At 43.5% G+C, this 25432-nt stretch overlaps 1 protein-coding gene across 1 annotated transcript; it reads left to right on the plus strand.

Moving 5' to 3' along the window:
* The first annotated feature begins 14975 nt into the window (after window positions 1-14975).
* WSB1 (WD repeat and SOCS box containing 1) lies at window positions 14976-23125 on the plus strand. The gene is made up of 9 exons (XM_032200743.1): window positions 14976-15133; window positions 15453-15621; window positions 16356-16624; window positions 17069-17200; window positions 17604-17704; window positions 19892-20064; window positions 20421-20534; window positions 21351-21458; window positions 21968-23125. The coding sequence occupies exons 1-9, from the start codon at window positions 15094-15096 to the stop codon at window positions 22125-22127; spliced, it is 1266 nt and encodes a 421-aa protein (XP_032056634.1). The 5' UTR covers window positions 14976-15093; the 3' UTR covers window positions 22128-23125.
* The last annotated feature ends 2307 nt before the right edge of the window (window positions 23126-25432 follow it).

Consider the following 25432-nt stretch of genomic DNA (forward strand, 5'->3'; position numbering starts at 1 on the left):
AGGGAGCAGGGGTGACCTCAGAAATTTTACACAAATTTGGATATTCACTTGCAATGTCAAATCTGAGGCCCAAGAGCGCTGGGTGCTCACCTTGTCCTTTCAATTTTCACCCGGCAATACAGCCACAATCTTCATCGGGATCTCTGCCTTCTGCCAAAATCTAAACAATAATAATTCACTGGGGGGCGGGTAGGGGGGCAGGAAAGGGCTTCAGCTGACTGATATGTGTATGAAAAACATGTCTCCAAGAGCCAGGAAGAAACCAGAGGTGATGAGGTTAGCTGAGAGAGAGGCATCTTGGGAACTCTTGACTTCAGTATAAAAAGATTTCTTCCCCTCAGAATTTACTAAACAAAACAAACAGTGCTTCTTCCTGTTTCTCATAGTGCAAAGCTGTTTTCCCAAAGCAAATCTGTTCCCTAAAAGCAAACAGGACTTGCTACAGCCTTCCCACAATTTGGGGGGGCAGAGGAGGAGCCTCAGAGGTTGAATGGTGACATTGGAAATTCTCAGAGAGTTTCCCCCAAACTCTTTGGAAAATTCCAGCCACGATTTGGCCAAGATCATTCTTTCCCAATGTTCTCTGTTTCATTTTTTTTTCTTCTTCTTCCTATGTTCAGTACAAAGTGCCCCCAGACCCATGATCCTAGAAATTACCTACTGTACTATCCTAGAAAAAAAACACAGTGGCCCTGTCTTTGGTGCTAGGCCTTGTCTGCCAGACAGATGAAAACCTGCAGGATTTTGCCCCCTAACAGGCAGATTCATGGCATATATAACTGCTAGTTAGGTTTTATTTGAAGAGAAATCATCCCAAGTTCCCTGGCTCCAGATGAATTCTGAGCTATGGTAGCATTTCTTTAGCAGCTCTGGACAATCTGGTGCTTCTTGGTTATTTTGGTGGGGCTTTTTAAGACACTTTAGCAAGAACTTCTTAACGCACTTCCTTAAGATTAAATGTAAACTCAAACAAGAAACTGCAGCCCAAGGCATCCACAAAACAACCCCACTGTCTCATCAGGCTTTAGGTTGAATGTTGCTGGGATTTCCTTGCTAGAAATTTCCCTTTGTGGCTGTCAAAAGTGACAACAGTGGTAGAAGTCGTGTAAGAGAAAAGCCCCTGCTACATCCCCTGCTGTCTCAGTACAGGCTCAGACCTCCTGAAGCCTGAAGAGCCAAGCCACTAGAGTAAGAGTTGGGAATTTCTCTGTGCAGAAACAGTCCCTCTCGTGACGTTTCCAGACACTCATGATTCTAGTTGAGCCAAAAAATGCCACTTGAATCACTTCCTTGGAGGTATTTTGGCACTTCTGCTTTTTGCCTGAGTAGGAGGCTGGGGAAGCAGATGAGAAAATCGAGGCACACAGAGATTTGCCTTCTCCATAAGGCACACGTTTGATCTCAGTTCCTGATGGATGGGGTAGCGTTTGGGAGGAAATGTGCCAAACCTGGGACCAATGGCAAAAATATTTCCCTGCTCTTTGTAAGTGAAGCTAAACAAACAAATTTCAGCTAAATGAGGAAGGAAGGAAGGGAGGGAGGAAGCAAAGGATCTGCCAAGTTTTTAGTAAAAGGTGACTTAATATCTCTAAGCTACAAACTCCTAAACACGGATTTTAATCTCAGAGCTGGCAGGCTCCCAACGAAAGCTGTTCAGCCCATCCGGCAGTGCTGCAGCTCCTTCTCCATTGCAATACTTGGTGCTTTCACCCCTTGTTTGCACGTCTCTGAAAGGACATTGCTCCAACAGATTTGTCCATTAGAGGGCATTAGAGGCCACTAAAATCCCTGAAGTTTGAACTAAGTACAGAACAGACCATGTTTATTTTTGTTTGATAAAGTAATGGTGGTTTTCCTTTTTTTTTTTTTTCTCCTTTTTTTCTTCCTCTCTTCCCATTACATTTACCTTATTATCTTGCCTGAGATGCACGGGATAGATTTCCAAATGTGAAGAAACTTTTCCTGAAAGACTAAAGCCAAGGATTTTCTTTTGTATTCTCTGTTTTCCAATCTCTCCCTGACTTGCACTAGGATCTGTTCAAAATGAGCAGAGCAAGTGAATGAACTAACTAGATTAATGGTAATCACCGAATGATGGATTACGCTTTAGAGAAATTGGAGGATCTGCACAAAGTACTCATACTGGAATTTCAATGCGAGACAGTCTCGTCAGCATAGGATAATTAAAATTGTAGCACGTTGTTTCACACAGTCGATTTCTAAGAGCTGAAATGTAAAGGCAAATATTTTCTGTTCCAGCAGAAAACTCATTTGGATGCAAAACACCAGTTTAATCCCTGACACTTGTTCTGATATGAAGAAATAGTACACTATCAAGACATCATAATTAGAGCTCATATCTTCTCAAGGAAATTAATGGATCAGAGTATTTTCTGAAACCAAGACTTATGCCATATATTAGAAATGGTTAAAATATATCAAGTCTGCCATTTTGCCTTAGAGGTATAAAACGAGCTCTTTGTCAAATCTGAGGTGGTTTGATCACAATGACTCCCAATGACTCACTCTTATAGGAGGGCGAGACTTCATGCACAGAAAGCTGGAGGTCTGGAGTATCACTGGGATGAGACAGGAGAGATATGAAGTCTGTAGGAGCTGCCAGCCACTCATTAACATCCGTGCTCCGTCACTGTAAGGTGTTCTCATTACTTTTGGTCTTTCGGGAAGAGTGATTATGCTGTGCTTCCTAATTACACTGAAACACCTCAGCATTGTTTTTCTCCTTCATAGCAAATCAAGAATATTGCAGATACGGCAGCTCTACTGCTGGGAAGGTGCAGGTTGACTCCCCACCATCTCCCCACGGATGATGTAACTATAAATACCACAAGCTTTTACCTCCTTCTCTTGGTTGTGCTGTGATGAATCATTTTCATGCTCTACCTGTGCCTTATATTGCTGCATCCCACTGCAAGAAACTGCAATGGCAGTAGTCGTGCTACGAGCTCTGGGACGATGTCGTTCCCATAATTAGGGGCTACAGTCTGTTCCAGTCCCTGCCCACAGCCAGACGATTGCTGTCTGGCTCTTGCTGACTGTTCTTACTCTGCTTATGTTTATGCTGCTCAGCGTGGGGTCTCACTGGGATATTCCCTCATGTTTAGTCAATACACCCACTGATTCACCCAAGACATGTTCCTATCTCAAGCACAATGTGTGTATCCATCCACGAGCATCGTACCTGAATCCGTCAGCATTGCTGTCTGATGCCTTTTAAGCAAAACTTGCTAGATTGGCACAGCTTCTGTCTCTCTTGGTGGCAAAGCCAGCTACCTGCTGGGGGTACATCCTCCTGCAGCACAGCCCACCTGGGAGTGTGTGAGCTCTTCCTGCCTCGTGTTTTGGGGGATCATCATCCCTCCTCCCCTCACCTTGCTTTCAGTCTCCATCTGTTCTGCGTTCTGCACTCTTTCTTCTGTAAGCAATGGTCATTCTGGGTAGCGCCGTGCCTTTCCTTCACAATGCAGGATTCCTCATAAAACTGTTATATTTGCTTGAGCGTTCTTCATAAAGCTTCCCGGTGCCTTGTGATCACTGTACATGCATACCTTTGGCACAAAGGTGAACTAGGTGAAGTAAAGCTGTGCCAAAGGCTACTCACACCCAACAAAACCTACCCAACAGGTCACAGATGAATGCCCATCACTCATATAAACTGTGAAATTGAAACAAGTTCTTAGATAAAACAACTTGCCTAGGGATACAATAAAGGCTGGGCATGATACTTTTTCTTCCCCTGGCACAATATAAAACCCAGTGCAGTTTCCATTAACTTCAGTGAAATTGTTTCTCAGTTAGATCAGCTGATTTTAGATTATAATCACACAGTCTCAGAGCCAGGGTTTGGATTCAGCTACATCTGCACATCAATAAAGCATATATTTGCTGCAGTCTGAAGTCTAAGCTCTGCTGAATACTAGCATCCATACCACGTGCAGTCCAGCAATGACAGCATGGCTGGTATCAGAAGCATATTATTTACTTCCACAGGTATAAGCCAATGGTTTAATGAAGATCTGCGTAAATGAACAGTTGGTCCAGCTGCACTGTCATTTTAACCTAACCACAGACGCTTGTGCTGCGTGCAGAAATGCCACTGGGCCACCTCCCTCACCAAGGACTGCTTTCTTCTTCTCCTCCTCCCTCTTAAATAATCCAGCGTACAAGAGGGACTGAAGAGGGAAAGGAGAGTGTCTGCTGGAAAGATAAGTCTCTAAGAACTGAGAGAATCTCAAGACTGGAATTTTGTGTTCTGCTTCTTAGACAATTTCTGTAAGCCTGATGTTAGCTTGTATCAATTTATGAATATAAAGACTCTCTGTTACCCAACAGTTCTTACCAGCTGCTCTATTTCCTTCCCATGAGTCATGCTATTAGCTTCTGCTGCCCAATTTAATTTCAACTGCTGCTTAAGCCCACATGAACTCCTCTGAAATAAAATTGTTAAAGCTAATTTAAAATACACACCAAGTGGCTCAAACGTTCGGAGTATGGCACTGCCCTGTGGATACAGCACATGGCAGCTCGCTGGGCTTCCAGAACAGCAGAGTCCTCAGCTGCAGTGTCTTTGGGGTACTGTTAAATGGAGCTGAAAGCTGAGAATGACGCCTGCAGTGCATCACCTGTAGGACAGTGAAGTGACTGTATTCCTGTTTGAAAATCCATAAGGAGAAAAGGTAAATTTTAACTCCACTGCGAGTAATTAGACTTGAGGGTGATCCTTTCCCTGACTAATAGATAGATAGATCGATAGATAGACAGACAGATAGATAAATGGGCTTTTGCTACGTTTCCAGGTATTTGCAAAACAACTGGGGTTCTATTTCTGCTACTGTCTTGGAAGGCGTCGCTACGTTTGGCACCGTGCAATGCTGTTATCAGTGACAAATGGTGACCTGACTGCGACTAAATGTCAAGACCTCAGTCTAAAGTAATAATTAACTGACTGTCTGCTGCCTCACAGCAAAGCCTTCCTTTTGTGGGCTCTGGGAAGCAAAGCACAGGCTTATGGCAACACTTTCCATCAGTTCTTCTTTTGGACAGATAAACCCACAGAGAAAAAAACAGTAGGAATGATCTGGTGGATGTGCCGAGGGCTGCTTCCTGTTGCTGAGAACACCGGGCATCTCATTATTTTTAATCCTGAAAGCAACAGCATACTTGGCACTGTGAAAGGCCCCCAAGCCATTGCCCCCGTGGGAACACGATGTTTGCATTTGCAGTTTCCTGATAAACTCTTGGCCAGTGCCCAACCATGGATCCAGTCTTTCTTCTTTATTACTGTTATGGTTAACTGGCCATGTGGCCAGTGAAACTATTGCAGAGCCAAACTGCTGGCCACCAGGAGTTATTGTTGCCCTCAGCTTCGTCCTGACCCTTTAAGCTGGGCACTCATTAACCCCTTGTGCAGATGTATTTTTCTCATTATGAGGGTAGTCTGGCAGTACTGAAGGTCCACGGATTTCCTAAATATCATCATATGACTTGAAAGCAACAGTGAAACAAAGACATCACCTCTGCCTTGCTTTCTATCCTAACAGGGATTGAGAAACAAGAAAACATTCCAAAGCTGCAAAGGGCAGGGAAAAATGCCAAGCTCTTTCTAGAGTATGTGGTATGACAGGAAAAGCCAGCTGAAAAAAAAAAAAAAAAGAGAGAGTAGGCAAGAGGAAAAAATACTTCCTAGATCAGCAAGAAGGGAAAAGAAAAGACAAAGTCTCAAATGTTTTCTTCTGTTACACCTGTCAAGCATGCGAGCTTCCCCCAGATTTGTTCTCTAGTGGAATGACACTTCCGATATTTTGCTGCATTAGGCTGGAAGAACAGAAGTGGTCAGTGCATCTCGTCCTCCCATACACAGAAACAGTTACATGGGTAGAAAAGTTTATTTCTATTCTGGAAAGCAAAAGTATTGCACAGTGCTGTGTGCTTTTACAGCAGTGTAGCTGTTATCTTTACCAGAGCTTTCAATGGCACATTGATTTAAGTAAAAAAAAAAAAAAAAGATAAAAAGATCCTCTTTCTTGACCCAGCCATGCTAGCACAACCTGCAGACACAGACCGAAGGGGGACTGCTGTGCTGTTGAGCAGAGTGAGGAGTCCCGTGGCAGTTTAAAGCCTGGAAGCTGCACAGGCATAAGCTGGGCACGAGTGTCTGTCTGCCCAGCCTCCACATGTCAGCTTTATCCCATTCCCAGCCAAGTTGTGTGACAGCTCTTCACTACACAGCCTGCTCTTTGCATTGCAGCATGTAGTAAAGACTCCCCTGAAACCTCGACCCCTTTACATAAGGTGCTGTACAATGCAGATTGAAGAGAGATCCCTCTCTTGAAACCTCAGCAGACAACACAGGCAAAAGTTGAAAGGGCGAGCAGAAGCCCAGAGAGCTGGTATGACTAACTGCGCGGTCATGCAGCAAGGCAGCAGCACTGCCACGAGCACAGCGTCAGCCTCCTGGCTCCTCCTTCGGTGCTGTCCTGTTGGGTCCTGTCAGAAGGCTCCATCTGGTCCCCAGATCCTCAGAGAACAGCTTGATCATCTCTAGAAGGATACTGGTTTGGAGCTCAGCAGTATAAGTAAGGATAAACACTAATTCATGGTTTCTAATTTGCTTAAAATAGCATCAAAAGTGGCTTTTCCCATTTTTATTTACTGCTGCACTGTTAGGTACTGTACCACTGAGATCCACCCTCACGTTACTGCATTGCTTGACACCACCACCAACCTTGGCTTTTCCAGTCTGCATCCCACAAAGCAACGCAAGCTGTTGGGTTGCAGAACGGTGACGTGAGAGCACACAACAGCCAAAGCCCCACAGGTACAAACTGAGGCGACAGCTCTGATTTTTGAGCCTGCTTGGGGTTCTGACATGGTTACAGGGCTCGCCTGCTTTACACACCTTCATTGCAGCCGAGGGTGTAAGTGGAGGGAAGCTGCAGCCAGTACTGCAGCCGTACCGATGAAGCACGAGCTGCCCTCAGCGCTGCCGGGCAGGGCGAGTGGCACTGAGCACGAGGTGCCCGAGCAGCCCGCTGCTGTCCTGTCCCACCAGTGCTTCCCACCAGCGCTGACTTTGCTGCACTGCCACTGGAGGCCAAGTGCCCTGGAATAAAACTGCCCCGTGTTTGCCTACCAGCACTGCTATCAGCCTCCTGATTGCACTGTAACCCGAGCCTGGTGACACAGGATGTTTATAGGGCTCGACGTTATGCTGGTTCGTGACAAAGGCTTATCACATGATGCCACAGCATCAAATCCTCGCTGCTTTAAATCCTCACTGCATTAAATCCTCATCTGCTCATGGGAGCACAAAGTGCTGTTACCATCAGAGCACAGGATGCCTGACCGAAGAGCAGAATTTACAGCCCAAACTCTACCAAGCATATTTTTAACATACAGGGTGTAACTAAATTAGGATATGTATGTATTTCCTGGTCATGTCAGGATATAGGCTTAAATTTCAGGTCTTGCAAAAAAAATCTCTCTTCTGTGTTTCTTTATTTAACAGCAGCCTTTACCCACTCAAAAACCCAGTGATCAGACCATCTGCAGAACCAAGGAGGCAGCGTACAGCTGCTGTGAGACGAAATGCTCAGCCACAATTACAGTTGTTCTGCAGCCAATAAATCCATCTGTGGGTCTGAGCACGTACATCTCATCTCCCCGGGGATGATCATCCAAATGACATCTGGCAGAAAGGTAGGTTACACCCCCACACCCTGCTTTGCTTTAGTGAGGAACTTATTGCTATTGCCAAGACTTATTTACCAATATTTTCTATAGAGTCTGTGACTTCCAGAGATACAATGAATGTACGACTCGACATCTCATCTGTCTCTTTTGGAAAGACAATTTAATGACAATGCGAAATAGATGGTAGGTGAACTTGAAGTCACACCCATGTACAGACTGCCCATACACTTCTTACAGGAGATACTTGACACATGCTAACTTCTGTATTTTCAGTACTAATGGCAGCACTGAGCTTTTACTTTTCGTGCTGCAGAGCTGCTGGAATAATGGAGCACATAATTACATCCAGCCGTGCTTTAGTGCTCAGATTACAAAACCAGATTTCTGTGCCAGGCCTTCAGGAAGTAAGACGTGGGAGGAATCGGACAAATAACCTGCAATTATATTAATGTGGAGAGCAGGCCCTTCCCTTAAAAGCGATCAGATTCACTGAAGTGCCTGTGTCTGGCTGATCACAGAGCCAGACATGACGCTTCAGCAGAGAAAAAAGCAATGCAGGAAGCAGATCACAGCCATGGCAGTTCTGCTGCCTCCGCATCCAGGTCTGGTTAGAACTAGACGTGATGAAACAAAGCCCTCAGTGTGGAGGCACTGCCCAGCATAAATGTGTCTGTATTGCTCTCACTTATTCCTTTACTTTACAGGAATGAGCGGTGCTTGCAGAGACCACGTCTGGCTACAGCTGGAGGTGCAGGAGGGGTGTGCGGGGCCACCACTACTTCTCCTTCCCAGGCTGGTTTCTTTCCAGCCACTTCAGCCTTGCAGCCAGACCTGCCCAGGGCTCCCCAGCACCGACCGGGCACTGCTCAACTGCCACTACAGGAATTTGGATAAAGCAAACAGCGACTGACAGGGAAGCCAGAACTGAAGATTTTACTGAAAGGCGTGACATGGTCAGCTTTTCTTAAAGTCACATTATCAGATGAGGGCATCACAACACCCTGACTTTTCTAGACCAAGAGCTCCTTAGGTAGCCTGCAGGGTTTGTGAGAAAGGATAAAACTCACAGTGGGAAGGAAGCTCCATTAACCCATTCCTATGAAAGGAACTAAACAACCTTCTTCTGAACACTGTTTTTACCTCTCGTTATTAATGGACCTTTGCTCCTTTGCTCAAAATCTTTATTGCTTATTTCTCTTCCCTTCAATTTTCTTCAGCTGTTAAGTGTTACGCCTGCTCTTCAATATGCCTTTCCTTACTGCTTCCTTTTCAGACTGCAAAACTGCTGAGAGATTGCACTCCTGGACATTTGTGCAACTGCGAAAACAAGTAAAAACCTCTTGCAAAATTTACAATGCAATACCAGGGTCATGTAAATAAAATCTCCCAAATAATTGCCAGATTTTATACAAAATCTTATATCTCTAATCTTGTCCAATTCCTGTTCCCCTAACCCATTTTTCTTTCTTCCTCCTCTGCCATTCCTTGATCCACGATTATCTGCATCTGTTACTGGTAGGAGTTCTGAGCCAGTGAGGTAACAGAGACGACCCTGTCACTAGTTAGCACTACCATCCCACCCCGTATTTTATTCCGAATGTGCCTGCCTGAGATATTCTGCACTCTGATTGACAGATGTGCTTGTGGGAATTTCCTTAAAAGCTGTGAGGTGTACACATTTCCTAAGAAACAAATGTGGTCCCGGGGCACTGCTTTTGTTTGCCCTAATCTCTCTCCTTATACTACTATTTACTCGAGTTCATATTCTGGTATTTACTTTAAGGCTCCTTTACACCACTCTTACTCCATGTACGCTGGGTAAACACAGGTGCACATTTTAGGTATGCTGTGAGAGGCTGCACTGCAAATAAGCAATATTGCTCTGATAGCTATTTCCCAGCAGTTTAACAAGCCATCAAACACGGGAGCTAGGAAAGATCTTCAGAAATTATCTTGTCCAGCCTCCAGCTGCAGAGAACCTCCATTTCTCTCAAACTCTTCACCGTTTCTGTAACCCTCTGCGTATTTTTCCTGCAGCAACAGGCCTGGATACAAAGCTGGACACAAAGATTTCCAGGCTCAACTCTACAGCAGCCCGGGCCCACCTCTGATCCGTAAGCAAACACGCTTTATCTATAAGCAACCTGCCCTTTCCCAGCCCTGCCACAGCAGGAATGCAGCCTCCTCCATTTCCAGGCAGCAGCTGTCAGACACAGCCCTGCAGTTCTCCAAAACGCTGACTTTCTGCTCTTATTAATGTATTGATCTGCTTTGCAGAATGTAGGTATTCAATCATTTCATTTTTCCTATTAAACTCAACTTGCTTCTCTATAAATTTAATTTGTAGAAAAACTTTTGAATTTGACAAGGACACCCTTCATTTCATGCAATCGATTTTTCCTCTGCATGCATAATCTGGCGAGTCCAATGCCAAAACACAGCCCTCTTAAAAAGCAAAAAAATATTCCTCCTACTGTAAACACATCCAGCAGTTTATTACTGACTACAGTTCAGGTTAGCATAAATCACTGTATGCTTCTGTCCCCGGCCAGATATCGTATTAAAAAAATCAGGACATATTTTCATATCTACAAAAAGCACATGGGACTGGAGAAGTTCAGAATATTCCCTGTTATTTTATCATCTGTTCCAGTCACTGTCGGCCAGCACGTAGCCCTTATTTTGACTTGTTATGTGACTGCTTTGACATTCCTCTGGTCTCACATCAACTTCCTAATCCCAGCCCTTTCAAGCTAACGCACGGCCGCATGGAGCAGCGGGGCGGACGGTCGCTGCTGCAGACGTAAGGTCTGTGGTTCCAGCCCACGTGCAAGCAAGTGCTGAAGTGAGGATGCCAGGGACGGGTTCTGGTTCCTCCTTGCCTGCCCAGCCCCAGCTTCCCCCCCTTAGCAGGCTCTGGCCAAGACATTTAACTGCGCCGTGCTATCAGGAGCAGGGAACGAAACGCAGGACAGAACAAGCCGTCCAAGAAAGGTCCTTTCAAACGTGGCAGACAAGGCTTCTTGCAGACCAAAACGTCAGCTGCACACATCCTCCTGTTCCGTATCAAAGAGGAACGAGCACCTCCCCTGCCAGCACTGCGGTGCTGGGAGCTGGGAGCTCAGCCTGGCATGTACCAGGGTGCGGGCACAGCGCAGCGGCTGAGGCTGCCCTGCTCTCCCTGTGGTCCAGAGACCCTTGACTGCTATCACTGTTTAGGACAGCTCAAGTTCAACACGCTCATCGTGACCTTCAGCCATCTGAGATAACAGCTCTGGTAGCTTCAGTGGGTAAATTTAGCGCAGATGTTCCTGACAGGCCCCCTGATGAGGCACAACACCCATGGGCAACTTCCAACAAGGAATGGTTTTGAACCAAGAGAACAAACCCGAACCTCTGCCTCCCTCACTGCAGAGCAGCTACTCCCAGTGGAAGTCCTGAACTCGCCACGCACAGTAAGCCATCTGCTCTGTTCACTATATCACAAAGATGTGGTCCAAAAATGAAGAAAACCCTAGGAGACCATAAGAATGCAGAGAAAAAATCAATCCTGTCTCTCTCTGATATTCCATCTGCGCAGCTCCTCCCCAGAACTCCCTTTTAGCCGGCCCTTACAGATTAACCACTCGGGTACCAGTGATGGGTTTTGCAGCGTGTGCTGCAGCGCTGAGGGCAGCTGGGCTGTTCTGGGCTGCTGACGGCGCCTTCATCCCCCCAGCAGCACAACTGCTCTGCAGCTCTCTGCTTGCTGCAGCCCCTTTTTTTCTTCAACCCTTGCTGCCCTCTTTCTCCATTCTGCTTTTCCCTTTCACCTTCTCTTCTGCTTCCACAAACTCACGCTGAACTTTCTCCGACTCAAGGAGGCTCAAAACAAACAGGAGCTTGTGAATTATTAACAGCGTAGACTATAAATAGTGCATTTTTAATGACAGCCGGACCACCGGGATGCATGCATTACTGCACGGATCAGCTGCTGGGCCTGATGTCACTGCCCTGCAGTGTCCCCTCACCTGCCATTTGCCATGGGTACTCCGCAGAAGGGCAGCTGTGGAGAGGAGGGGCAGAAGCCCTGGGCCTGAAAAGCACCATGGGCTCTTCTAGTCCTTTGCCATGTATTTGACACTCCCTGGGCTGAGCTGGCTTCCAGAGGTCTGTGTATGATCCAAACAACCACAACAGAAACGCAGCCCAGTGGTCCCCGAACAGGAACCCTCGCTGGGACAGCCTGCACAAACCCAATGGGGATCTGCACAGCGGGCAGAGCATGGGTGGAAACTGTGATCAATATTCTCTGCCGATCCATACTAGGATTCATTAACTGGAATGAACAGAACGGCCTCTCCATGGCGGAAACCTTCCAGCAGAAAGCCACAGCAATGGAAATGAAGCACTGCAAGCGCCCTGCTGAGAGTCCTGCACGTGCCCAGGAGGCAGAGACGCGTGACGCAGACACCTCCACTCCTTTTACAACTCCAGATAAAATGATAAACGCATACAGCCCCGTTCTATACAGGCAGCACAGTCCCTTAGTTGGAATGCACCCCGATTTCAGATGGATTGCCTTGTCCAGCCTGGTAACTGAATGAGTCAAAAAGACTTCCACAAAGCTGATTAAAAACACGGATCATAAATCAGTTAAAAAATTCAAAGAAAAAACAAATGCAATTTGTGTAACTAGATTCACCGTGGCAGTACACAGGAATGTGGAATAAGCAGATTCTGGTGTTTCAGCAGCCTGAGGAAAAGCCCCGTAACCTGGATCTTTGAAAGTATTTAAGACAGGCAGACAACAAAAGTCCTCTTTCATTTGTGAAAGCTTATAGCAGCGTGCAAAGTCTTGATGGAGAAAGATGGCACTGAGCTTATTAGCCCCCCAGCTGAACAGTGCTGTGCAGACTTGGCAGCTGCATCCGCAATGGAGGATAATGGAAAACACATAAATCAGCCCTGAGTCATCGCACGGTCTTACAGGCCCTCGCAACATGTGACTGTGTGGGGTATGCGGCCTGGTGCCACCCCTGATTCCACAGCTATGCCTCACCAGGAACCCGCAGCGAAAACCATCCAAAAAATCATCCAGTTTGCTGCACTTACAAGGACAATAAGTATGGCAAGGGCTCTGGGAAGCAAAGCGTGGGTTCTTTCTCTCTCCGAGGTTTGACTGATTTTTAAAAAGATACTGGCCAGAATGGTTCGGTTGGCAGCGTGCAGACAGAACCCAGCCTTCCACCTCTGCTACCTGGCCTCAGACATAAGACAACAGCCCGTCCAGGCAGGCATGAAGAGGGAAGGTGTTGGTAATGTCCCCAGGACAGCCTGTGACACCAAACAATTTCTAATGCACTTGCAAAAACTCAAGACTTTACACATCACAATTTGTCTCTGCGTCCATAAGACACAAACTACGGCCTGGGAAGGTCAAAGACTGGCAGCTGGACCGCGGTGTTGTACAGGCTGAACAATGGGGTAGCTGCTGGAAACCCTCACTGCCAGACAATGCCCCAGGTCACAGCGATTCCTGTGTCACACAGAGACCAGGCTGAGCAATCATCTCTTCTGGCCCTCGGATCTATTACATGAGTGAACAGAAAGCATGCTGAAGAGGAAACATCAACTACTGAAGCAGAACTTACAAAAATACAGGAACTTACAGAAATAATAAGTTGACAAATACGTCGCTTTTTTAAAAAAAGTGAACAAGAAGGCCAGTAACATGGCAACAGTCCTCCAAAGCTGTGTAACCTGACTGCTATCTTTCCCGGCTGTACCAGCCCCCCAAGGTAAGCAAACAGAACCCAGCCTTATCCTGGCTGCGGGGGAGGCTCGGGCCCCCAGGAGAACTCTTACAACGTGAGTCATCTCAGCCACGAGCTGGCCTGGTTCAAATGTTCACGACTCGTGTAACTCCAAGGCAGCATTTCACAATGCCTACGAATCTGCCTTGTTATGTGGAGACAGCCGGGCAGGGCTCTTCCATCTGCAGCAGCAGAGGATGGGTAGAGCAGGAGCAGCACTATGCTACCGGGAAGGCCTGGGACAGATCAGTGCTAGGATGGGCTGAGAGCACCACACAGACTGGTGTTAATCCATGCTACTGTTTGGACCACCAGACATATTCAGAACTTCTTCCTGCTCCTTTCTTTGACATTGTTTCTCTAAATGATTTAAAAAATGCTCCACTGGCCTTGATTACACAAGGGTAATTCCTGATGCTACAGAACAGCTGATCCCTATGGCTATTGCAGTGTTTCCACCAGCAGGGCCACTACGGAATGGGATCATAGTTATTAGCTGCAGTTAATTATACTACGTGCTGTCTTGAAGTACAGAGAGAGCACGGAAAGAGTCACCAAGTCTTAGAAGAGGGGCAGAACTTAGGTGTGTAAAAGGAGAAGGGGAAAAAGGATGGGGAAAGAACACCCAGACGTTAAGACCACACAGAATGAGGTGGCCTCAGGAACAAGTTGTTTAAGGGCAACCCCATTAACCCTAACTATACATTTAAAAGTTGAGCATAAACCAGATCATGCTGGATCTAGACAGTGAACTGCACAGTTTTACAACGAAACATCAGGAGAGTAGGAAAATGCCAAGAATTTTCCGGCTCCTGGCTAGTGAAGCTAGAATCGAGCGTGCAGGTCAGCACCACACACGCGTTCTGCAATGCACTCATGTCAGCTTTCGCATACTTTTTGTTTTACGTGTTGCCTTGCAGTCCCACAGTTAGCAGCCACGGAGGATGTCAAAACGTGCCTCAGCAGATAATGGCGATGACCTCTGTCCAAGGCAGGGAGGCAGCAATGCTAACCGCAGCTGGCGGGGCGCTTTGGCCGTGTCGGGACGTTTCGTATCCCGTCTGAGGACCCTGCAGCTTACCACTGAACCTCACCAGTACACGGCCCCAACAGCGGCTATAAAAAACCTCCTGACTGCAATTCGGGGGGGCTGCTGCGGTTTTTCTCCATGCTGTGCACCCCCGGGTTTGGCCAGCCGGGCTGGTGCAGGCTGAGCCCGCTACCAGAGTCAAGAGGCGACCAGGGGGTGGCTAAAATGGGCAGCACCCGCGGGCCTCGCCACGACAGCACCACAGCCCGGTTCTGCTCCCGGGCAGACTGGAATTTAGCACGCCAGGGGTGCGGGCAGGACGGGACGAGGCTCCGGGGGCCGAGGAGGCCGTGAGGAGGCCGCGAGGAGGCCGCCCGCCCGCGGGGCGCGGCCGCCCCTCCCCGCCGCGCTCCTCCCCGCGCGGCCGCCGCCATTTTGTCCCAGTGCCTGCGCCCCGGCCAGCGGCGGTCGCTCGGTCGCTGTCCCTCAGCCGCGCTCGCTCCCGCCGCAGGTCCCCGCTCCGCGCCCCAGCCGTTCCGAAGGGCGGCCCCGTCGATGGCCAGCTTTCCCCCGAGGGTCAACGAGAAGCTCATCGGTGAGGGGCGGCCGGGACGGGCCGAGCTGGCCGGGGGATGGGGGGGGCCGGGCGGGGCGCGGGGGGGGCCGCCGGGCTCCCAACCGGGCACCGGGCGGCCGCGATCGTGGCGGGGCCGGGGGCCGCCGGGGGCCGGCCGCTCGCCCGCGTTGCCCCCGCTCGCGGGGCAGCCGAGGCCCCGGTGCCTGTGCGGGGCCGGCTGCTCGGCCCTAGGGACTGGCCGTAAAAGCAAAATGATGAACGTTTGGCCTGGTTCCTCGGTAATTTTTTAAAGCATGCTGAGTTTCTTACTGGAATTTCCTCTTTGTTTTCCTTGCAGCACGGTCCCGTACTGTAGGAGAGCTCTTAGCCCCCACTTCTCCTTTTGACAAGAAGTGTGGCCGTGAGAACTGGACTGTCGCCTTTGCTCCCGATGGATCTTACTTTGCGTGGTCGCAAGGACATCGCATAGTGAAGCTGGTCCCCTGGTCCCAGTGCCTTAATAACTTGTAAGATAAAACCACACGGCTCTTAAGCTGAAACGCTTATGAATTTCCAAATAGAAGATAACATTTAATAGATTCAAACTCCTATATTGTCTCTTTAAGCCTTGACATCTTAGGGAAAAACTAGTTCTTTAAAGTACCAGCCATTATCCCCTTCTCTGTGGCCAGCCAGAGAAATGATTGTATTGCAACTTCACAGCGGAGTGACTTACCAATTCAGTCAAGTGCTCTAAAAGAAGCGGAATTTAAAATGAACGTGGAATTTTGAAAACTAAAGCACATCTGGACTTCTACATTTCCTATCAGAAAGCTATTTTATTTTTACTTTTTAGGAATTTACTTAAAGGCAGACCCATTATTATTCACTTTAGAGTGAAAGTTAAGTTCCAAAAGATGTTTTATTTTTCAGTTGTAGGTTACATTTTAATGACGTTAATATCTAGCAGTTTTTCAGAGTGAGTTAAGTTAATATGTTGCTTTCTACAGAGGTAAAGACATGGACAGTCTTTGTAGAAGTTTTCCAGGGGTTAATAATTCTTGATAGTTATAAGAAAACCCAGCTTTTATAATTTGGAAGTGAAAATGCATTCTTACATGCCTCCAGAATGTGCATCATGGCAACTCACAGATTTCATTACATATTAAAGACCTTTCTGTTCTATTGCATTCTGAATGTCACACGATATGTAGCTACTTATTTTTAAAGGCTCTTTATATTTTCCTTGTTTGTTTTGCAGCTTGTTGCATGGCACAAAGAATGTTGCAAATTCTATCAGTACAAGACTTCCAAGACAGAACAGTGACAGTGGTCAGAAAAACAAGCCCTGTGAACATATAATAGACTGTGGTGATATTGTATGGAGTCTTGCTTTTGGGTCTTCAGTGCCTGAGAAGGAGAGCCGCTGTGTGAATATAGAATGGCATCGTTTCAAATTTGGGCAAGACCAGCTTCTACTTGCAACAGGCTTGAACAATGGGCGCATCAAGATATGGGATGTATATACAGGTAGAGCGTGCGAGGGGAAATTGGTGTGTCAGTGTCACTTCATGCAGTAGTAACGTCAATACATAGAAAAAAATATTTACAGAATTTTAGTTGGGAGTTGACTCTTGAATACAATTTAAATATTTTTAAAATAATGAAGTGCAACTAGGGACATCTGATACTGCTAGAGGAAGGAACAGAGTCAGGTCATGCTTTGAGATATAAGTGATGTAAGAGAAAGCCTTGGTGCTCCAAAATGGCTAAGTATGTGATTAATTTCAGGCATATTGGTTGCTTAGTCCAAAATGCTCTTCTGGATTGTAGTTTTGGAATACTTTCAAGCAAAGGAAACTTTAACAACAAGAAGTTACTCTGTCCTTGAGTATGGGGAAGGACGTATGTCAGCAAGTACCTTGTGTTTTTTAAAAAGTTAATATTGTTTTAAATATTGTTTTCACGAAACAGGAAAACTCCTCCTTAACCTGATGGACCATACAGAAGTTGTTAGAGATTTAACCTTTGCCCCAGATGGCAGCCTGATTTTAGTGTCTGCATCCAGAGACAAAACACTGAGAGTGTGGGACCTGAAAGATGATGGTACGCATTTTAAGTTCATCTGCTGTAACACGTAGGAGAAATATGCACATACTTTCCTCATTTATTGCTATAAACACAGGTCAGACTTTCTTTTCAAAAAAATCCTTCTGTTAGTCTCTGAATCTGCATGTCCTCTTGAAATTCTTTATCTATATATCTATATGTACTCTAAAGGTACAAGCTGGTATTGAATTAAAACAGTACATGAAGTGACTTTTTAACAGGGACCTAGGATTTAGAAGCTGCAGAATATTTATTCCTGTGTAGACTGACACTGCAAGATCTTGTTAGGAAAGAGCATAAAATTTTAAAAAGAAAAAATAGGAAATATTTTTCATATTGAATATGTAATATTTAATCAATTCTTATGGGATTAGAATGTCTTTTTTTTTTTTTTCCCCAGGAAATATGATGAAAGTGTTGAGAGGACATCAGAATTGGGTATATGGTTGTGCATTCTCTCCAGACTCTTCCATTCTCTGTTCTGTTGGAGCTAGTAAAGCAGTATGTGTCAGAGTTTCTTGTTCATTAAATCTACTGAATTGTATGCATAATCATTTTAAATCTCAGTTAACATTAAGCTTGTGCTCGGTGTCATGAACCTCTAATGTTTTATGATGATGTAAAAGTGCATGAAATTAAACTAGCAAATGGTGCGTTAAGACACTGATTTATGAATTGAATTTGCATTGCTTTTAGTTGAAGAAACTTTAAGCATTTTTTGAGAAATAGTCCTGCACATGTTCATAGTATAAAATCAAAGAAGACTAAAGCTTCCAGTGTTAAAAGATACTTAGACTAATGCATAAAACTATTGTATTGTTGATTTTTATTGTTTCTATTTCCTGCTCAATGAAAAGGACTTTCCAAAGTCTGAGCCAGTCATGGTATCTCCTGCTGAACAAAAATGCTTCTACGTGTTCTCGAATACAAATGGCACTAATGTGTCTAAAAGATGTAGAACGAAGAACAGCATAGTGGTTTTGTTTACAGCTGTATTGTAATGCCCTGCTAGAGAACTGAAAGCAGTGCAGGTAAAGCACGCATACAATAAGCTGCTTTTCTTGGCACTGAAGAATTAGGATAAAACAGAAAAGGGAATTCAGTTTAGTAACAGGGGCTTTTTGGGTAGTTTAATGGAGCCTAGCAATGCTGAATAAAAATCACAATTCAATCACTGAGTACTACTTTGTATGGTTGACTGTTCGAATGCATTTTATACTTTAAGTTATCAGTGCAGATCTGATAGAGAATAGTTGAGTTTGGGGTTTTGTTTTTTCTTTAAATAGAGCAGATGTGGATGTATACATTGATATCTTTAGGCTTTGTGTTTTCCATAAGCTTCTTGCTTTCCCTGTCACAGGTGGTGGCAGCAATATTGGTGTGATTGAGGTTAAGCTGGCACCACTCACACAGGAGCACAATGGTGTTAGCTGGGCAGAAAGAGTGGCATCTCTGGCTACCAGGCTGGGGGCGAACTTTACCATAGGATGAAGTAACCTTGCATTCGACTGCAAGGTGTACTGTACGTACGCAGGTGCTGGTTGATGTCCACTTTCTGCTTTCTTTCTTTCTTTTTTCTTTTTTTTTTAATTTTCCCAGCAGTGAAACACACTGACTCCTAAAATGTAGTTTCCAGTTCTATGGAATGTTGGGGTCTTAGAGGAATTGGTCAACACGTTTATAACTGATTGTAAAATGGTTCAGTTGTAGGAAGTATGTGAGGCACTAAGGCCATGTTTGCTTTGGTCAAACATACATATTTATCCAAGATGCCTGCACTTAATCTGTGCAGTAAGACTGAGTCAAGGGAAAAAAATCAAGAACCCTAATGAGCTCTTTCAGGGATATATTTTATGCTAAAGACATTTTCTATAAACTTATGATTCAGTACATATAGTTCGTTCTATGAAGTAATTCTGCACAGTCTTCATTTTGATTATATATAATGTACAACTGCATGTAAAATCCCAGAATATTATAATCTTTTACCAATGTTTATAATACAATATGCAATTGGCCGTGTAAATTTTAAGCTTAATGTTTTGTGTTTTTTTAATTGTTGACTTGATTTAAAATGCGTAAATTCTTTCTAATAATGTGGTTAGACTTCCCTGTTGTTTTGCCAAAGACGTAACTTTTGGCTGTGAAAATTCTCTTTGCTTGCAGTATCTGTTTCTCTTCCTAGGCTGACGTTGGTGATCCAAGCCAATTGTAAACAAGTGATCTTAAACTCAAAGGGATGCCACTGGAGTAACAATATGTTAACCTTACGTTTTCTGTCTGTATATTTCTTAAAATTTTGGTAGTTACTGAAAAGAGGGGACCGTAGAGTTTAACCCTATTTATTTCTGCATATTTTAATAAAATAGTTTTGTAATACATGAATTTCAGTAAGCTATATGGTTAAATCGTGTTGCCTTTATCTTATATTTTGGCTTATTTTGTTAATAACATTTAACAAACTTGAATTAGAACTTGCATGTCTGCTTTAATTATTTTTTTAAAAAAATTGATTTTAATCTGAGTATGACACTGAGCATATTTCTTAATTGTAGTAATTCATAATGCCTGATTTTAATATAATCCTAAATAAGACTAGCAGCTATACTTTAAAATAAATAAATAAATAAAGTAAATGTATAATTGCTTCTTTGAGCAGAGCTATAACATTAGCTTATTTAATTGCAGGTTTTTCTCTGGGATATGGATAAATACTCCATGATACGGAAACTTGAAGGACATCACAATGATGTTGTAGCTTGTGAGTTTTCTCCTGATGGAGCTTTACTGGCTACTGCATCTTACGATACTCGTGTCTATGTCTGGGATCCATATATTGGAGTTATTCTTATGGATTTTGGGTAAGTGAACTAGTCAGATCTGGAAACTTTCTCCTAGAATGAAGGTGACTGCTAAAGATAAATGGTTTCATGCAACTAACTATAACTAGACCCGGGAGAAAATCGTAACAGTGGTTGATGGAAATCCTAAAATGGTAGAACAGCAGAGTTTTTCCTCTGAGAAAAAATTCATGCATTTTCAATAAAGCTGAAATGTTCAGTACTAAAAAATATACAGTAGTTCAATATGCACTCCTGATTTCATAGTTAAAATACTCAATCAATTTTTTTCTCCTTCATTTTTACCAGTCAGAGCTGAAGGAAAACATTCCATAGTTCTTAAATATGATGTTAGCTAAGTTTCTCTTTATCTCCAGGCATCTGTTTCCCCCTCCTACTCCAATATTTGCTGGAGGTGCAAATGACCGCTGGGTTAGATCAGTATCTTTTAGTCACGATGGACTACATATTGCAAGCCTTGCTGATGATAAGTAAGTATGAAGAAAGATTTGTTGGGACTCCTTTAATTCTTCCTATATGATATGAACTTCTAAATAACGTCAGCTTTTTTTTTTGTTTTGTTTTTTTTAATTGGGAAATGATGTTTAGTGGTCTTGGTAAAAGTAGATGAGTTGTCTGGTACATGTTCATGTTCATTCTGAACGTAGAAAAAAATGAATTGTGTACAGGGTGAACGATCTGAATAACTTAAGCGTGTTAACAACTGAAAATAGAAAAAAAGGGGTTGTAAACAATGTAAATGTAAGGAGATAATAATGCAATGAAGTCTCTTGTAGTTTTAGATTTGAAAATTAAATTAAAAGTACTCAGTGACCTGATATTCAATTTCTGCTAACAATGCAACTCATGTTTTGAAGTACCATATTTTAAGCATATGAAGAATTCTTCCTCAAGATGACAGCAGGGGTATTAAACTATCTACAAGAGGACTGCTTAATTATTTTCTTTTTTAATTTAATATGAGCATTGTTGGGATTTCCTAGCTTATATGATGACATTGAAGAGAGACTTTGAAAATCTTTAGGTTATTATTTTCTGCTGATGAAGGCAACCTTCTATTTTAATTGGCAGAGCTAGAATGGTTGAAGAAATACAAATCAAAGTAAATATCAGGAATGAAGAAGTCATAATACTTCAGGCCAACTGAAACACATTGTATACTTACTAAATGTTTATAAAACTGCCTGAATTTTGCATCAGACCAGTTTATTGTGCAGCATCAGAGAAAATAAGAGATCAGAATAGACATTTGATTCTAACTTACTACTTCATTCTTTGCTTTTCAGAATGGTAAGATTCTGGAGAATTGATGAAGAGTACCCCGTACAAGTTGCACCTCTGAACAATGGGCTCTGCTGCACCTTTTCTACTGATGGCAGTGTTCTAGCTGCAGGGCAAGTATATACATTTCCCTCCACCCTCTCTGAAATATTTAAGTTAGCCAATGTTTTTAACCTTTTGTGTTAAGTGTTCTTAAAATACCTTTGATTGCAACTTGATGCTTTCGACTCTGCTTTACTTTTGGTTCTATTTGTTTAAACGTGCCTGGAATAGCAGTAAAATCTGGAGGCTGATAAACCCATTTCTTATCTTTGAGAATAAATAAAATACAGACCCACAAATGTGGATTGGAGTATTACCATTACGAAATCAAGTGCAGTTATTCTGTTGCAGGTAGCATAGCTATTGGAAGATCAAGCCTTTCATAGATAATGAGCACATTGTTGTTGTGCTGCTCTAGCTAGAACTAAGCAACCATTTAAAGCTTCTTCCCCCTAACTACATATGTGAGGATTTGTACCAAACTGAAATCTTTCAACTTTCAAGTGGGATAATTGTACAGTTGTGTTTGTTGGGGGTTGTTTCTTTTCAGTTTGTTTATTTACTCCTTTTTGCTGTGCAGGACACAGGATGGCAGTGTGTACTTCTGGGCAACTCCGAGACAAGTTTCAAGTCTCCAACACCTATGTCGTATGGCAATTCGGAGAGTGATGCCAACCAGCCAAGTCAAGAACTTGCCTATCCCATCAAAAGTGGTGGAGTTCCTCTGTTACCAGATTTGAACACACACACGGAGGGGGAGAAAAGAAAAAAAAAAAAAATCAAACTGGCAGACAGCCCAGCTGCTAAAACTGGCTAAACACTTTAAAGAATCCTCAAACTTCACAGCCTTTATGCTTAAAACTCTACAGGTTTTGAAGAGCTATTTAAAGTGATATCATAAATACTATTTTGTCAAAATGCCTGACAGTTAAGTTTTTAATATTTATAGAAAACACAGTAAAAGTATTCCTGATGTTCTCAGTTTTCTAAAATATAACTGTGAAAACATGTACATACATAGACATAAGCTGCTACGTGCTATTGGTGTACCTTTAAAATTGCTTTTATGATTTTTAATGTGTATCATGTATATATTGCTTTGGTAGAGTCATGAGATGCATCTGTGCTGTAAAGTGGAAGCATAGCTATTATTCTGGGACATCAAGTTAGAAAAAATATTGACTTAAGGAGGCTTAACTGCTCTGTGTGTATGTACATTGGTTGGGGTTCAGGAAACTGATCCACCAATACAAATTCATGTTAGTTTATTTCATGAAGAGGTACAGTTTGGCCTTTTAGAGCAACGTATGGTGAAGGGAAGTAGGTTAAGGTAGTAAGGGATGGAGCATATCTAATGTAAACCCAAGGATTTTGCCTGTGTGTCAGCTAAAAGTAGGCCTTACGTTCCATATCAGCAAAACAGGTTAAATTTCAGTATTGGGCAGTGTTAAAGAAATATTTCCTTACATTTCTAGAAGTCTAACTACTGTATTATTGCCTGATACTTTGTCTGTAATGAGAGAAGTTTACAGACTCAGTTTATTATTCCTTGACCCTATAGTATCTCTTTAGGGTGATTATCGGTTAATGGCCAAAGATCAGCAAAATACTTGTTTTTGCCTTCTGTTATTTATCTGTACCTGCAGATATAAAGAATGTATGCATTGCATAAAATGCCTGATTATATATATTTTTGTTGAATTTTTTTATTAAAAACTTGTATAAAAGTGGTTTCTGATACTGCGTCTAGTGGCTGATTTATCAACACTGTCTGCGTGCAACAGTTCTCCTAAGAATTTACTATTGTAGCTGTTAGGTAGTTTTTCTTTTCAGGATCATAGCCTTGGTGAAGCTTGGGGGGGGAGCCACAGCAAGATCAACCTTTTGATGTGGAGCAGGTCAAAAGCATAGGGTGATGTAAGTGTTGCCAGGCTCCTGAATAGTGCAGAGCGTAGGAAAGGGAGTTCTGACTGCCACCCTCCTCCCTCCATGGTTGCTACAGGCTCTAAAAATGCATAAACTGAACATTGTTTTTTACACCCACATTATTCCAGAGTACTTTTTTGGTAAAACCCTTTTTTGGGCATAAATATTAAATTACACATTTGCTGTATAGCAGATGTAATATGTAATGTATTTGATGTATAACTTGTGAGCAAGATGCAAATTGTTGAACGCGTAGCCACAGCCTTGTTACAAACTAAGCACACTAAATAATCGGCAGCTACACGGCTTCCTTGGTGGGTGAGAGGTAGGCGAAGGGTTGCAGGGCCTCAAAGTGCAAAAAGCATTTGCTTAGGGATGGGAAATAACTCTCCTCTAACTGGGTGCCAAATCCCAGGGGAGTTTGCTGCCTGTGAGATCCAGTAGAAGCTCTCCAGAACACGAGTCAGCGTATTGAACAGAAGCTGGCAGGCATGCCATGCGGAGAAGGCAACCTTCTGATGGCCTGTTTGCACAAACCTGTTAAAGTGTGTTTCTTTTTTTCTGTATTACACTGTTTATTTGGACAGAAGGACAAGGTTAGTCTGGATGAGGAGGCCAGATGCTGAATCATCACAGCCCGATCAATAAATGTCCAGTACAGTTAAAGCTGTCTAACAATCACAGCATTTGGCTTTGCAACTTTGGTGTAAGCACTTTGCATTTGCGTGAAATTCCCACATGGAAAATCAGAGACTGAAGCTAATAAGGAAGGAAGATGTGCAACTCCTGCTTATCTTTAAAAAATTAAAGTGACATTACATAACCTCATTTGATCAAGCAATGCATCTTTTTACACGATAGATGCCTAATCGTCTTCCACCAGCTTAGCTACTATACTCAATAAATACACTGAAATCAATTCTTTCATTCTCAGGCATGCTATTAGCATTTTAAGAGACTGGGATGCCTTGGAACTACAAAGGCACTTTTCTACTTCAACAGTCTGGTCTTAGTGGATTTATTTTCTGATCATGTCCTCGTTTTCTTGGATGAAGTACAAAAAGTCTCTGACAAGGCAGAAAGAACTCTTATTGAGCATAGCCCAGCAGGCCTTAAACTGAAAAGAACAAAACAAAACTCCAAACCTATAAATATCCCTGTTCCTTCATGTCTGCATTGCTCCAGCACAGTCAAGTGGCAACACTTGCGTGTGGGACTGACAGGGGAAGAGAAGCGATGTGGTATTTCAGTCCATTCTCAATGCAATTTGTTGTATTTACACGTGTACAGAAGACAATGCCCAATAGCAAGCGTGCAATCTTTTCTTCTGGAAAGCTCAGTCCAGGCACCCAGGCCTACTTTCCAGGAAGATTTCCCTGAACACTGTTTCCAAACATCATAAATCAACTTCCCACTTTCCAAAGACTACTACAAAACAAAGTCAATGGAACAGAACTTCCTCAGGAACTAAAACTCTGCTGGCAAGGAAATAGAAAGCATACGTGTCACCACGTTACTTACTGACTCATTCATTTGATGCAATATTTTTCATAGACATATTGTACAAAATTGAAGCATTTCTCTCTTTTTTTTTTTTTTTATATATATATATATATTTATCATTAAGAGAAGGCTTCTCATACATTGCCCAGCTGAAGGAAGAACTGGTGAGATCTGTACCCCCAAAAACATCCCATCTCAGCTTAAATGCAGAGACAAGTATCAACCAGGCATGAAATTTTCTGCCAGGAGGCTTTCTAATTTAAAAGCATGCTCCTTCTAAATGCAGTCACTGATCAGCTGAAGCACTGTGCACTCTGTTTTGCACTCCCTGCTGAAAAGTTTGTCCTGAGGAAGCAGCAGCCCTTCCCATCAGAGAACCCAAACCAAAAAGCAAGCTGATGCTGATGGATCTACACCAGCAAAGATGAAGCAGATGGATGCAGACAGCTGTGATTTGAAAGTATGTACTTAATAGCTCTGCCTGATGAAAGAAATTATTCTCCAGCCTTAGAACAACCTGTAGCTAGAAAATTTGCCAGGGCCATTAGTCAGGAATGGTTGGAAGAAACTGCACCTCTGGAACAGTGTTAACATGCACGGAAGCAGTTGTAGACTA

This window comes from Aythya fuligula, chromosome 20 (assembly GCF_009819795.1).
Source record: "Aythya fuligula isolate bAytFul2 chromosome 20, bAytFul2.pri, whole genome shotgun sequence".
Taxonomy (NCBI): domain Eukaryota; kingdom Metazoa; phylum Chordata; class Aves; order Anseriformes; family Anatidae; genus Aythya; species Aythya fuligula.